General features: G+C 41.9%; 1 protein-coding gene across 1 annotated transcript; it reads right to left on the bottom strand.

The window, feature by feature from the left end:
• Nucleotides 1-10,370: 10,370 nt before the first annotated feature.
• Nucleotides 10,371-14,283, bottom strand: znf830 (zinc finger protein 830). The gene is made up of 2 exons (XM_039671411.2): nucleotides 13,830-14,283; nucleotides 10,371-11,752 (listed from the first exon to the last, which is right to left on the bottom strand). Exons 1-2 carry the CDS (start codon nucleotides 14,233-14,235, stop codon nucleotides 10,611-10,613), a joined length of 1,548 nt encoding a protein of 515 aa, XP_039527345.2. The 5' UTR covers nucleotides 14,236-14,283; the 3' UTR covers nucleotides 10,371-10,610.

The following is a 14,283-nucleotide window of genomic DNA, read 5'->3' on the forward strand; positions in this document are numbered from 1 at the left end:
AGAGCCTCCATTTTTGCACTCAGGTCTAAGTCTCATGGCCCTCTATCAGAATCCAGAGTTTTGAGAAGATTGGAGAACCTTAAATTTTCGCCCGAAAAACAAAAAAAACAAAAGGGGTACCACTGTCGTTTTTTTTTTTCGGTTAGAATTTTTGAGTTTCGATATGTCAGCTCTAAAAGGGTCTAGAGCCTCCATTTTTGCACTCAGGTCTAAGTCTCATGGCCCTCTATCAGAATCCAGAGTTTTGAGAAGATTGGAGAACCTTAATTTTTCGCCCGAAAAAAAACAAAAAAAAACAAAAGGGGTACCACTGTCGTTTTTTTTTCGGGGCGAATTTTTGAGTTTCGATATCTCAGCTCTGGAAGGGTCTAGAGCCTCCATTTTTGCACTCAGGTCTAAGTCTCATGGCCCTCAATCAGAATCCAGAGTTTTGAGAAGATTGGAGAACCTTAAATTTTCGCCCGAAAAACAAAAAAAACAAAAGGGGTACCACTGTCGTTTTTTTTTTTGGGTCGAATTTTTGAGTTTCGATATCTTAGCTCTGGAAGGGTCTAAAGCCTCCATTTTTGCACTCAGGTCTAAGTCTCATGGCCCTCTATCAGAATCCAGAGTTTTGAGAAGATTGGAGAACCTTAATTTTTCGCCCGAAAAACAAAAAAAACAAAAGGGGTACCACTGTCGTTTTTTTTTCGGGGCGAATTTTTGAGTTTCGATATCTCAGCTCTGGAAGGGTCTAGAGCCTCCATTTTTGCACTCAGGTCTAAGTCTCATCGCCCTCTATAAGAATCCCGAGTTTTGAGAAGATGGGATAACCTTAATTTTTCGCTCGAAAAACAAAAAAAACAAAAGGGGTACCACTGTCGTTTTTTTTTTTCGGTTAGAATTTTTGAGTTTCGATATCTCAGCTCTGGAAGGGTCTAGAGCCTCCATTTTTGCACTCAGGTCTAAGTCTCATCGCCCTCTATAAGAATCCCGAGTTTTGAGAAGATTGGAGAACCTTAATTTTTCGCCCGAAAAACAAAAAAAACAAAAGGGGTACCACTGTCGTTTTTTTTTTTTCGGTTAGAATTTTTGAGTTTCGATATCTTAGCTCTGAAAGGGTCTAGAGCCTCCATTTTTGCACTCAGGTCTAAGTCTCATGGCCCTTTATCAGAATCCAGAGTTTTGAGAGGATTGGAGAACCTTAATTTTTCGCCCGAAAAACAAAAAAACAAAAGGGGTACCACTGTCGTTTTTTTTTGGGGGCGAATTTTTGAGTTTCGATATCTCAGCTCTGGAAGGGTCTAGAGCCTCCATTTTTGCACTCAGGTCTAAGTCTCATGGCCCTCTATAAGAATCCAGAGTTTTGAGAAGATTGGAGAACCTTAATTTTTCGCCCGAAAAACAAAAAAAACAAAAGGGGTACCACTGTCGTTTTTTTTCGGGTCGAATTTTTGAGTTTCGATATCTCAGCTCTCGAAGGGTCTAGAGCCTAAATTTTTGCACTCAGGTCTAAGTCTCATCGCCCTCTATCAGAATCCAGAGTTTTGAGAAGATTGGAGAACCTTAATTTTTTGCCCGAAAAACAAAAAAAACAAAAGGGGTACCACTGTCGTTTTTTTTTTTTCGGGTCGAATTTTTGAGTTTCGATATCTCAGCTCTGGAAGGGTCTAGAGCCTCAATTTTTGCACTCAGGTCTAAGTCTCATGGCCCTCTATCAGAATCCAGAGTTTTGAGAAGATTGGAGAACCTTAATTTTTCGCCCGAAAAACAAAAAAAACAAAAGGGGTACCACTGTCGTTTTTTTTTTTCGGTTAGAATTTTTGAGTTTCGATATCTCAGCTCTGGAAGGGTCTAGAGCCTCCATTTTTGCACTCAGGTCTAAGTCTCATCGCCCTCTATAAGAATCCCGAGTTTTGAGAAGATTGGAGAACCTTAATTTTTCGCCCGAAAAACAAAAAAAACAAAAGGGGTACCACTGTCGTTTTTTTTTTTTTGGGTCGAATTTTTGAGTTTCGATATCTCAGCTCTGGAAGGGTCTAGAGCCTCCATTTTTGCACTCAGGTCTAAGTCTCATCGCCCTCTATAAGAATCCCGAGTTTTGAGAAGATTGGAGAACCTTAATTTTTCACCCAAAAAACAAAAAAACAAAAGGGGTACCACTGTCGGTTTTTTTTCGGCTCGAATTTTTGAGTTTCGATATCTCAGCTCTGGAAGGGTCTAAAGCCTCCATTTTTGCACTCAGGTCTAAGTCTCATGGCCCTCTATAAGAATCCAGAGTTTTGAGAAGATTGGAGAACCTTAATTTTTCGCCGGAAAAACAAAAAAAACAAAAGGGGTACCACTGTCGTTTTTTTTTCGGGTCGAATTTTTGAGTTTCGATATCTCAGCTCTGGAAGGGTCTAGAGCCTCAATTTTTGCACTCAGGTCTAAGTCTCATGGCCCTCTATCAGAATCCAGAGTTTTGAGAAGATTGGAGAACCTTAATTTTTCGCCCGAAAAACAAAAAAAAACAAAAGGGGTACCACTGTCGTTTTTTTTTTTCGGTTAGAATTTTTGAGTTTCGATATCTCAGCTCTGGAAGGGTCTAGAGCCTCCATTTTTGCACTCAGGTCTAAGTCTCATCGCCCTCTATAAGAATCCCGAGTTTTGAGAAGATTGGAGAACCTTAATTTTTCGCTCGAAAAACAAAAAAAACAAAAGGGGTACCACTGTCGTTTTTTTTTTCGGTTAGAATTTTTGAGTTTCGATATCTCAGCTCTGGAAGGGTCTAGAGCCTCCATTTTTGCACTCAGGTCTAAGTCTCATCGCCCTCTATAAGAATCCCGAGTTTTGAGAAGATTGGAGAACCTTAATTTTTCGCCCGAAAAACAAAAAAAACAAAAGGGGTACCACTGTCGTTTTTTTTTTCGGTTAGAATTTTTGAGTTTCGATATCTTAGCTCTGAAAGGGTCTAGAGTCTCCATTTTTGCACTCAGGTCTAAGTCTCATGGCCCTCTATCAGAATCCAGAGTTTTGAGAAGATTGGAGAACCTTAATTTTTCGCCCGAAAAACAAAAAAAAACAAAAGGGGTACCACTGTCGTTTTTTTTTTTGGGTCGAATTTTTGAGTTTCGATATCTTAGCTCTGGAAGGGTCTAGAGCCTCCATTTTTGCACTCAGGTCTAAGTCTCATGGCCCTCTATCAGAATCCAGAGTTTTGAGAAGATTGGAGAACCTTAAATTTTCGCCCGAAAAACAAAAAAAACAAAAGGGGTACCACTGTCGTTTTTTTTTCGGGTCGAATTTTTGAGTTTCGATATCTCAGCTCTGGAAGGGTCTAAAGCCTCCATTTTTGCACTCAGGTCTAAGTCTCATGGCCCTCTATCAGAATCCAGAGTTTTGAGAAGATTGGAGAACCTTAATTTTTCGCCCGAAAAACAAAAAAAACAAAAGGGGTACCACTGTCGTTTTTTTTTTCGGGGCGAATTTTTGAGTTTCGATATCTCAGCTCTGGAAGGGTCTAGAGCCTCCATTTTTGCACTCAGGTCTAAGTCTCATGGCCCTCTATAAGAATCCAGAGTTTTGAGAAGATTGGAGAACCTTAATTTTTCGCCCGAAAAACAAAAAAAAAACAAAAGGGGTACCACTGTCGTTTTTTTTTGGGGTCGAAATTTTGAGTTTCGATATCTCAGCTCTGGAAGGGTCTAGAGCCTCCATTTTTGCACTCAGGTCTAAGTCTCATGGCCCTCTATCAGAATCCAGAGTTTTGAGAAGATTGGAGAACCTTAATTTTTCGCCCGAAAAAAAACAAAAAAAACAAAAGGGGTACCACTGTCGTTTTTTTTTTTGGGTCGAATTTTTGAGTTTCGATATCTCAGCTCTGGAAGGGTCTAGAGCCTCCATTTTTGCACTCAGGTCTAAGTCTCATGGCCCTCTATCAGAATCCCGAGTTTTGAGAAGATTGGAGAACCTTAATTTTTCACCCAAAAAACAAAAAAACAAAAGGGGTACCACTGTCGGTTTTTTTTCGGCTCGAATTTTTGAGTTTCGATATCTCAGCTCTGGAAGGGTCTAAAGCCTCCATTTTTGCACTCAGGTCTAAGTCTCATGGCCCTCTATAAGAATCCAGAGTTTTGAGAAGATTGGAGAACCTTAATTTTTCGCCGGAAAAACAAAAAAAACAAAAGGGGTACCACTGTCGTTTTTTTTTCGGGTCGAATTTTTGAGTTTCGATATCTCAGCTCTGGAAGGGTCTAGAGCCTCAATTTTTGCACTCAGGTCTAAGTCTCATGGCCCTCTATCAGAATCCAGAGTTTTGAGAAGATAGGAGAACCTTAATTTTTCGCCCGAAAAACAAAAAAAAACAAAAGGGGTACCACTGTCGTTTTTTTTTTCGGTTAGAATTTTTGAGTTTCGATATCTCAGCTCTGGAAGGGTCTAGAGCCTCCATTTTTGCACTCAGGTCTAAGTCTCATCGCCCTCTATAAGAATCCCGAGTTTTGAGAAGATTGGAGAACCTTAATTTTTCGCTCGAAAAACAAAAAAAACAAAAGGGGTACCACTGTCGTTTTTTTTTTCGGTTAGAATTTTTGAGTTTCGATATCTCAGCTCTGGAAGGGTCTAGAGCCTCCATTTTTGCACTCAGGTCTAAGTCTCATCGCCCTCTATAAGAATCCCGAGTTTTGAGAAGATTGGAGAACCTTAATTTTTCGCCCGAAAAACAAAAAAAACAAAAGGGGTACCACTGTCGTTTTTTTTTTCGGTTAGAATTTTTGAGTTTCGATATCTTAGCTCTGAAAGGGTCTAGAGTCTCCATTTTTGCACTCAGGTCTAAGTCTCATGGCCCTCTATCAGAATCCAGAGTTTTGAGAAGATTGGAGAACCTTAATTTTTCGCCCGAAAAACAAAAAAAAACAAAAGGGGTACCACTGTCGTTTTTTTTTTTGGGTCGAATTTTTGAGTTTCGATATCTTAGCTCTGGAAGGGTCTAGAGCCTCCATTTTTGCACTCAGGTCTAAGTCTCATGGCCCTCTATCAGAATCCAGAGTTTTGAGAAGATTGGAGAACCTTAAATTTTCGCCCGAAAAACAAAAAAAACAAAAGGGGTACCACTGTCGTTTTTTTTTCGGGTCGAATTTTTGAGTTTCGATATCTCAGCTCTGGAAGGGTCTAAAGCCTCCATTTTTGCACTCAGGTCTAAGTCTCATGGCCCTCTATCAGAATCCAGAGTTTTGAGAAGATTGGAGAACCTTAATTTTTCGCCCGAAAAACAAAAAAAACAAAAGGGGTACCACTGTCGTTTTTTTTTTCGGGGCGAATTTTTGAGTTTCGATATCTCAGCTCTGGAAGGGTCTAGAGCCTCCATTTTTGCACTCAGGTCTAAGTCTCATGGCCCTCTATAAGAATCCAGAGTTTTGAGAAGATTGGAGAACCTTAATTTTTCGCCCGAAAAACAAAAAAAAAACAAAAGGGGTACCACTGTCGTTTTTTTTTGGGGTCGAAATTTTGAGTTTCGATATCTCAGCTCTGGAAGGGTCTAGAGCCTCCATTTTTGCACTCAGGTCTAAGTCTCATGGCCCTCTATCAGAATCCAGAGTTTTGAGAAGATTGGAGAACCTTAATTTTTCGCCCGAAAAAAAACAAAAAAAACAAAAGGGGTACCACTGTCGTTTTTTTTTTTGGGTCGAATTTTTGAGTTTCGATATCTCAGCTCTGGAAGGGTCTAGAGCCTCCATTTTTGCACTCAGGTCTAAGTCTCATGGCCCTCTATCAGAATCCAGAGTTTTGAGAAGATTGGAGAACCTTAATTTTTCGCCCGAAAAACAAAAAAAACAAAAGGGGTACCACTGTCGTTTTTTTTTCGGGTCGAATTTTTGAGTTTCGATATCTCAGCTCTCGAAGGGTCTAGAGCCTCAATTTTTGCACTCAGGTCTAAGTCTCATGGCCCTCTATCAGAATCCAGAGTTTTGAGAAGATTGGAGAACCTTAACTTTTCGCCCGAAAAACAAAAAAAACAAAAGGGGTACCACTGTCGTTTTTTTTTTTCGGGTCGAATTTTTGAGTTTCGATATCTCAGCTCTGGAAGGGTCTAGAGCCTCCATTTTTGCACTCAGGTCTAAGTCTCATCGCCCTCTATAAGAATCCCGAGTTTTGAGAAGATTGGAGAACCTTAATTTTTCGCCCGAAAAACAAAAAAAACAAAAGGGGTACCACTGTCGTTTTTTTTTTGGGTCGAATTTTTGAGTTTCGATATCTCAGCTCTGGAAGGGTCTAGAGCCTCCATTTTTGCACTCAGGTCTAAGTCTCATCGCCCTCTATAAGAATCCCGAGTTTTGAGAAGATTGGAGAACCTTAATTTTTCACCCAAAAAACAAAAAAAAAACAAAAGGGGTACCACTGTCGTTTTTTTTTCGGCTCGAATTTTTGAGTTTCGATATCTCAGCTCTGTAAGGGTCTAGAGCCTCCATTTTTGCACTCAGGTCTAAGTCTCATGGCCCTCTATCAGAATCCAGAGTTTTGAGAAGATTGGAGAACCTTAATTTTTCGCCCGAAAAACAAAAAAAACAAAAGGGGTACCACTGTCGTTTTTTTTTTTTCGGTTAGAATTTTTGAGTTTCGATATCTCAGCTCTGTAAGGGTCTAGAGCCTCCATTTTTGCACTCAGGTCTAAGTCTCATGGCCCTCTATTAGAATCCAGAGTTTTGAGAAGATTGGAGAACCTTAATTTTTCGCCCGAAAAAAAAAAAAACGAAAGGGGTACCACTGTCGTTTTTTTTTTTTTGCGTCAAATTTTTGAGTTTCGATATCTCAGCTCTGGAAGGGTCTTACACATACTAGGAAAAACATGGAAAATCATGGAATTTTCAAATGTCTCATGGTTCCTCTCAGAATCTATCGGTGGCCATGAGAGCCTCACTCAAAAGTGTGATAAAGTGTGTTTTAATCTAAATATATATTTGCCGTACACTCCTCTGATAACCGTGTGCATGCTTGTGCTGTCAGATGTGGAGCAGCTGCTGTCTCCAGGCCAGCAGGAGGAGAGGTCAGAGGTCAGCCGCCAGTGAGGCTTCCACACACGTTCATGTGGGATAAGAGTGAGTCTCATAGTCCTGTCGGGAGCAGATCCGGAGCGGATGAAGCCCAGTGTACGGGAGCATGAAGATCCCCGTATTTCAGCCTGAATCCCCAACACACACACCGCTAGCGTTTGCCTGTCTTGCTGACTTACACGCGCCCGTTTCCCAGAAACACCCAGTCAAGAGATTCAGCAGACGGCAGAAGACGCATTAATGAGGAGCTTCAGTTCCCTCTGATTTCTGCTAACCTGGACGTGTTCAGTGAGATCCACTCTTATATTAATCATGTCTCTGAGGGCAAATGAAGATCGTTTTAAACTACACTACTGTCAGATCCAGCAATACTATGATGACCCATATGTCTGCTTTTAGGGGATGTAATCAGATATATTTATGATAATATAATGCCATGCACTCAGCTACTTGTCTTTGATCAGATGTAGGTTTTAATTTAAAGTTCATTCAGCACTGTGTGTGTGTGTGTGAGTGGGAATGTGTTCCTCTGGTTTCTCATGCACTGATTTTGTGTGTGTGTGTGTGTGTGTGGGGGGGAGTGTCTATCTTCTGGTTTCTCCTTTACCAAGTGTGTGTGTTTCTGCAGACTGAAGGCCTTGCAAACACTGCTCTAGTTTTGTTCTTCTTCAGACTCTGCTGTCGCTTTATAAACCAGATGAAGTGTAAATATTGTAGAATCGAGGGTAACTGGAAGCAGTAGGAGATGTGATGATGAAATGGTGAGTTTGCAGTGCATGTTCTCTGTAATGTAACCTGAATAAAGGCTGATTTTACTGAAGTGTGTGTGTGTCATGAGGAGCTTGAGAGATAACGTTCGTATTGTTAAGAGATGGGTAAGCACACCACACCATACCATTTACTAAAGACACTTTTCCCTTTACTGTGTTAGAACTGGGAAGAGTCACAGCACTTACACACTGTTGTCCCAACATGACATCATGACTTTTGCGTAAACAAACATGGTTATATACATCTTTCTTTTTCTCAGTCTCCTTATCCTGCCCTATCCCCCCCCCCCCCCCCTAAACCCCCTGAACTTTGACTGATAGTCTTTCATTTTCGTCTGTGTCAGTGAAGTACAGTATAGGCTTAACTGATAATTATATGTTTTATGAATCATTATCTTAAACAAGTTAATTTACTCAAGGCTACCAGGTCAGTATTGCCACCTTCTACAAGCTTTGGAATTTAAAAAGTAATTTTAAATAATACAAATTATACGTTTAACGCAGTTGGTGGAATTGGCTGACGTTCCCTCATCATGCGCTGCGCAAAGCATTCTATTTTGAGGTTTTTTTCAACTCTAAACTTTTGAGCTGGCCCAAAAATAAAATAGTTTAAATGAGCCTTGCCTATAACGAAATACATAGCCTAACTATTGATTTAAAGTTAAACATGATAATAAATATAGCATTTTTACAGAATATAAATTAATAGATCAAATAAAATTCTGCCAATGTGAATAAAAATGCTTGTAAGGAATCACTTACGCAGGTAAAACCAGAGTTTATACCAGAGTAAATAATAAATGGTTTTTGCATTCTAAACAATAGAACATTTCTCAGTGATCGTAAATAAAACAAAATTCATTTTTTCTCGGTTTAATGAAAACCAATAGGTCGTTATGGCCATGATATCTACAAAACATCCGGGTATCTCCACTGGAGCGTGTTAACGCAAACGTCTAAGTTTCACGTTTGAGGGGGTTAAACCGTGACATCTACACGTTTTCCAAAGTGGGCTGCTTCATTAAAAACGTGACATTTAGACGTTTTGTTTCGGCATGGATCGAGGCAAATTAATCCTTTTCACATTGGAAATAATTATGTTTTTTTGGATTTTAAATAATAGACCATTTGCAGTGATTGTCAATAAAACTAAATTCCATTTTTCTCGGTTTAATGAAAACCGATAGGTCGTTATGGTAAGTTTAAGTGTAAGTTTCACGTTTGAGGGGGGTTAATCCATTGCTAAGCAACGGAACTAGGTCGAGTATTTAAAAGATTATGGTTAACGTGGTTTAACGTCGATGTAATACGTTGTTTTAGCGTACCTTTTGCTTAAACGAGGAGCTGGGGGACACCGAAAAATAGACATTTTACTCATTAGGCTGCTTCATTAAAAATGTGACATTTACGTTTTCTTCGGTGTGGATCCAGGCATATAATCCTTTTCACCTTGAAAATAATAAATGTTTTTTGCATTTTTTGCAAAACATGCTTCGTTTCTTATGTTTTATTAAAATATTTATTTCTTGTTACAACAAAGGAAAAACATGGTAACTTATGACCAAAAAGAAGGGCAATTATAATAGATGGATTATAATAGATTAATATAATATAATATTTTTGATGAGGGGTTGTCATCTCGGGTCCTCAAGGTCCACTTTCCTGCAGAGTTTAACTCTAACCCTGATCAATTGAGAACCCCTGGTTTAGAACTTGCTTTTCTCCTCCCGAGCATCACAAATTCATACATCTATTATAATTGAAGTTTTGGTATTATAACCCCTGCTCAAACCATTAGAAAAGATGAAGGCTGTTATATTCACGTTGCCCACTAGAGGGCACCATAAGTCTAACGTTATTAATTTGGTTTCAATCCATTTGAATGGAAATAAATCCATTGATCTAATTCACTATTGTGGAAAGTACATTTTTATATAGGCTAATTGATTTATATATATAGCCTAAATGTGTGAAATGCATGAATCGCTAATATTTGATGGTGGAAAAATATTTACATCATATTTCAGCTGCAAGTCGGGAATCAGAGCAGACTGTGGATCAAATATACATTTTTAAAATATCAAATAATGTTAATATTGTATTGACATGATTTATGTAGGCTATTTTAATTGACAGTTGTTGCTAGCTGTGTATATACTCAACACGTCCGAGCGCGAGACTCCGTGCGCACCTCTCCAAACAGACGAGGCGTTCATACTTTATATAGTTTATACTTTATGCGTTTATCGCTCGCGTTCAGCAGGGAGGAAGGGAAGTTGGTCCATATCGGGAGAAGCAAGATTCGTTGAGATCAATTAATCTATTTATTTATTAATTTATCTGAGGCGTTCCGGCCCACTTTAACCCCTGCCTGTACACATAAGACATGAGGTCCATTGAGCCGGGCTGTAGCGAACGGGAAGAACACTAAATCAAATCTGAGAAAAGGTGAAGTTTCCACTTGCTTTTACTGTGTTTCTTAGACGAAAGGAAACGGCTGACGGAGATAAAATGCTGATGATTATTGAAAAGTAGTTCCGACTGATTGATAAAAAACTGATCATACAAGAGAAAAGTGTTAGCAGTCAGATGGGATATAAATGTAATGGTTTAATCAACAACATAACTTGCTTTTTCAAACGTTCTTAGCCTATTAAATCAACGTACGCATAAAACTGTGTGTACGCCTCTCTTCCAGAAGTCTATAAACTATATTTTTCATGTTTGATGAAAGAAGAAGTCTCAACTGCGTGATTGTTTATATGAAGAACCAAAGCATGTACACGCTCATGTGAAGCAGATCACACACACACACACCAGCTCAGTGTGTTCAGGCGAGCGCTCCTTTGGCCCTCCAGTCCTGCGCCAGCACGTGCATCAGCTCCTCCTCTTCCTCCTCCTCCTCCTCCTCCTCTTCTCCGCCGGCCGGCCTCGCCTCCTCTCTCTGCAGTCTCAGCGCGCTCTTCACCAGCTCCTGTCTGGCTCGCAGGACCTCCACGCGCCGGAAGCACAGCATCTGCTGGTCGATCTCGTGGATCTGTCGCTCCAGCCGCCCCTCCTCGTCGTCTTCGGCCACGATGGCGTCGGACGCGGTGTTGACCTGCCGCATCTCCTTCTGGAACTCCTCCCACTCGCGGTCCATGTGGTCGCGGGGCGTGTCCACGTTACGCACCTTGGCGTCGCGCACCGGGTCGTCGAAGAAACCCTCGGGTAGAGTTTCGGCCGGGCCGTCCTTCCTCTCCTCGCCGCCGTCCTCGGCCTGAGACACAGAGCCGGAGTGAGACACGGAGCCGGAGTGAGACACGGAGCCGGCCTGAGACACGGAGCCGGAGTGAGACACGGAGCCGGCCTGAGACACGGAGCCGGCCTTAGACACGGAGCCGGAGTGAGACACGGAGCCGGCCTGAGACACGGAGCCGGCCTGAGACACGGAGCCGGCCTGAGACACGGAGCCGGAGTGAGACACGGAGCCGGCCTGAGACACGGAGCCGGAGTTAGACACGGAGCCGGAGTGAGACACGGAGCCGGAGTGAGACACGGAGCCGGCCTGAGACACGGAGCCGGAGTGAGACACGGAGCCGGCCTGAGACACGGAGCCGGCCTTAGACACGGAGCCGGAGTGAGACACGGAGCCGGCCTGAGACACGGAGCCGGCCTGAGACACGGAGCCGGCCTGAGACACGGAGCCGGAGTGAGACACGGAGCCGGCCTGAGACACGGAGCCGGAGTTAGACACGGAGCCGGAGTGAGACACGGAGCCGGAGTGAGACACGGAGCCGGCCTGAGACACGGAGACGGAGTGAGACACGGAGACGCTGCCGCTGTCGAAGAAGTCTGCGGGGAGCCCGGCGTTCAGGATCGGCTCTCCAGCTGGAGCGGCCTCTTCCTCACCATCATCTTCATCATAGTGTCCAGCGAGGAGCACGAGACCTGCAGACTGACCTGAGGATACAGCCGTCTGCTCCTGCTTTCCTGCACACACACACACACACACACACACGGACAACATTAGCCTTCATAGTTCAGAGCCACCGAGTGACGAATACAAAAAAAACGGCAACGCAAACTCGGAGTCGGTGTCGTAGCTTATGGAGTCATAACCTTATTTATTAAAGGGTTAGTTCACCCAAAAATGAAAATTCTGTCAGTATTTACTCACCCTCATGTTGTTCCAACCCCGTAAGACCTTCGTTCATCTTCGCAACATGAATTAAGATATTTAAGATATTAAGATCACTCCTGCATACTAGTCCATAGGCTTCTTGAGGTACTGGCTCTTGCTGTCCCCGAAAAGTCATTAAAGACATCGTTAAAATAGTCCAAGTGACTACAGGGGCTCAATCTTAAGTTTATCAAAATACGAGAACACTTTTGTGCGCAAAAAAACAACAAAAATAACGACTTTATTTCAACTATTCGTTTATTTCTCCCTCTGCGCGAGTCAGGTTACTAGTTTAATAGCGTAAGCTTCTGTTATTGTACGTCACACGCATCACACACACATGACCAGCGTCGGCCAATAGTGAGCCTACGTGTGACGTAGCTCTACGCAATCACACTACATTAACTGACTACAGGCCCATGGAGAAGGAAGTGAATAGTTGAAATAAAGTGGTTATTTTTGTTGTTTTTTTGCGCACAAAAGTGTTCTCGTCGTTTGATAAACTTAAGATTGAGCCCCTGTAGTCACTTGGACTATTTTAACGATGTCTTTAATGACTTTTCGGGGACAGCAAGAGCCAGTACCTCAAGAAGCCTATGGACTGTATGCAGGAGCGATCTTAATATCTTAAATATCTTAATTTGTGTTGCGAAGATGAACGAAGGTCTTACGGGGTTGGAACAACATGAGGGTGAGTAAATACTGACAGAATTTTCATTTTTGGGTGAACTAACCCTTTAATTATGGTGTTTATGATGTGGCGGTGTTGTGATGATGATGGTGTTGGATGTGGTGATGGTGTCTATAGCGGCATTTCCATGAAAATACGCTCAATGGAAACACGTCAATTTCGCAAAATTCGATTTTCAGGCAATTCGAAAAAGGATTTTTCGCAAAACTGCAATGGAAACGGGTTTTGCGCAAGTCACCTGACTTAGAAGATGGGGTTGTGTTGTCCGCAAAAAATAATAATAATTATCATCACTATTATAACATTTATTAGGCTGTAATAAATGTCCACTTTAAAAAGAACAAATTTGAATCGTAAGCTAATACCTTCAGATTATATAATAATAATCTCTCTAGAGGAAATATGTTTTTAGCTTGTTATTAACACATTTATTATAAGCCTATAACTCACCTATACATCCCCTTTCTGTAGGCTGTGATTACGGCTGTTAAATAAAAATAAAAATAAAATATCATTTCCAGCTTCTAATTTAGCCTTAGAAAAGAAAAACAGTAAAATCTACATTTTCCCCCATATTAATTTGTGAATATTTTAAATGTTTAAAGAGGCAAAAAGTCAAACAAATATCTGAAAATTCGTCAAGACGTATATATAGCGCAGCATTGGTGTGGTCAAACTAAAACGCTGGTGTTCAACTTTGCGTTTTAAAAATACAACAACTGTCCAGTTTTGCAATTCCGGGTTAAATAAGGGAAAACGAATGCAATACACTGACCGTTTGGACATAATTCGAGATGGAGTTCTTTATTAAATTCATTAAAAAATAAAAAATAAAACAATATGGAATAGCCTACTGGACTCTAAACCTCAAAGAAATGCCACAGTCAAGACCTCCGAGCAGAACTCCGTGTCTTTCCCTGCCGTTAATGCTTGGATAACACACACGTCTCCTTCCATTAATAGCAATACTAATGTCTAGTGCGGTGCAGTGGCTGTGATATGTTATAAACCTACCAACGTCCGTTGCCATGAATTCTGGAATGACTTATCGCGAGAAGAAAATAACATCGGTTAATGTGAACGCCTTCATTTCACAATAGTTTTTTATCGACATTTAGAAAATATCGCAAAAGTTATGATGTGATGGTGGTGTTGTGCATGATGGTGTTGTTGTTGTTGTTGTTGTTGTGTCGCACCTGCAGTGACGCGGGTCTTGGCTCTCTTCGCTTCTGCTGATGCTGAACTCGCGGGCTCGGGCGCGCCTCTCTTCAGCAGTGAGGATGAGGAAGATGATGATGAAGGAGCGGGTGCTGTTCTGCTCTTCAGCAGTGAGGATGAGGATGATGAGGGGGTGTTCTCCCTGTTCTTCAGCTCGCTGACTCGGTCCTTGTGTGTCTTGCCCAGTACATGAGTGTGCCACAGCAGCGCGGACTTCACCGGCGCGTTGCACAGCGCGCAGCTCAGCTGACCCGCACTGCTGTATCGGGCGTGCGGCGAGTCCACGCGCTTATCGCGCTCCGTCGAACGCTTCTTCTCCCGCATCAAGCGCCGCAAATCCTCTTGGTTCACCACCTTCTTCTTCCCCTTCTGCAAGGAAGCCATCTTCGCAGGCTCGTCGCGGGCGGATGACGCGCTTCTCCTGCGGCGCTC

The sequence above is a fragment of the Pimephales promelas genome, chromosome 5, assembly GCF_988280905.1.
Source record: "Pimephales promelas chromosome 5, fPimPro1.hap1.1, whole genome shotgun sequence".
NCBI lineage: Eukaryota > Metazoa > Chordata > Actinopteri > Cypriniformes > Leuciscidae > Pimephales > Pimephales promelas.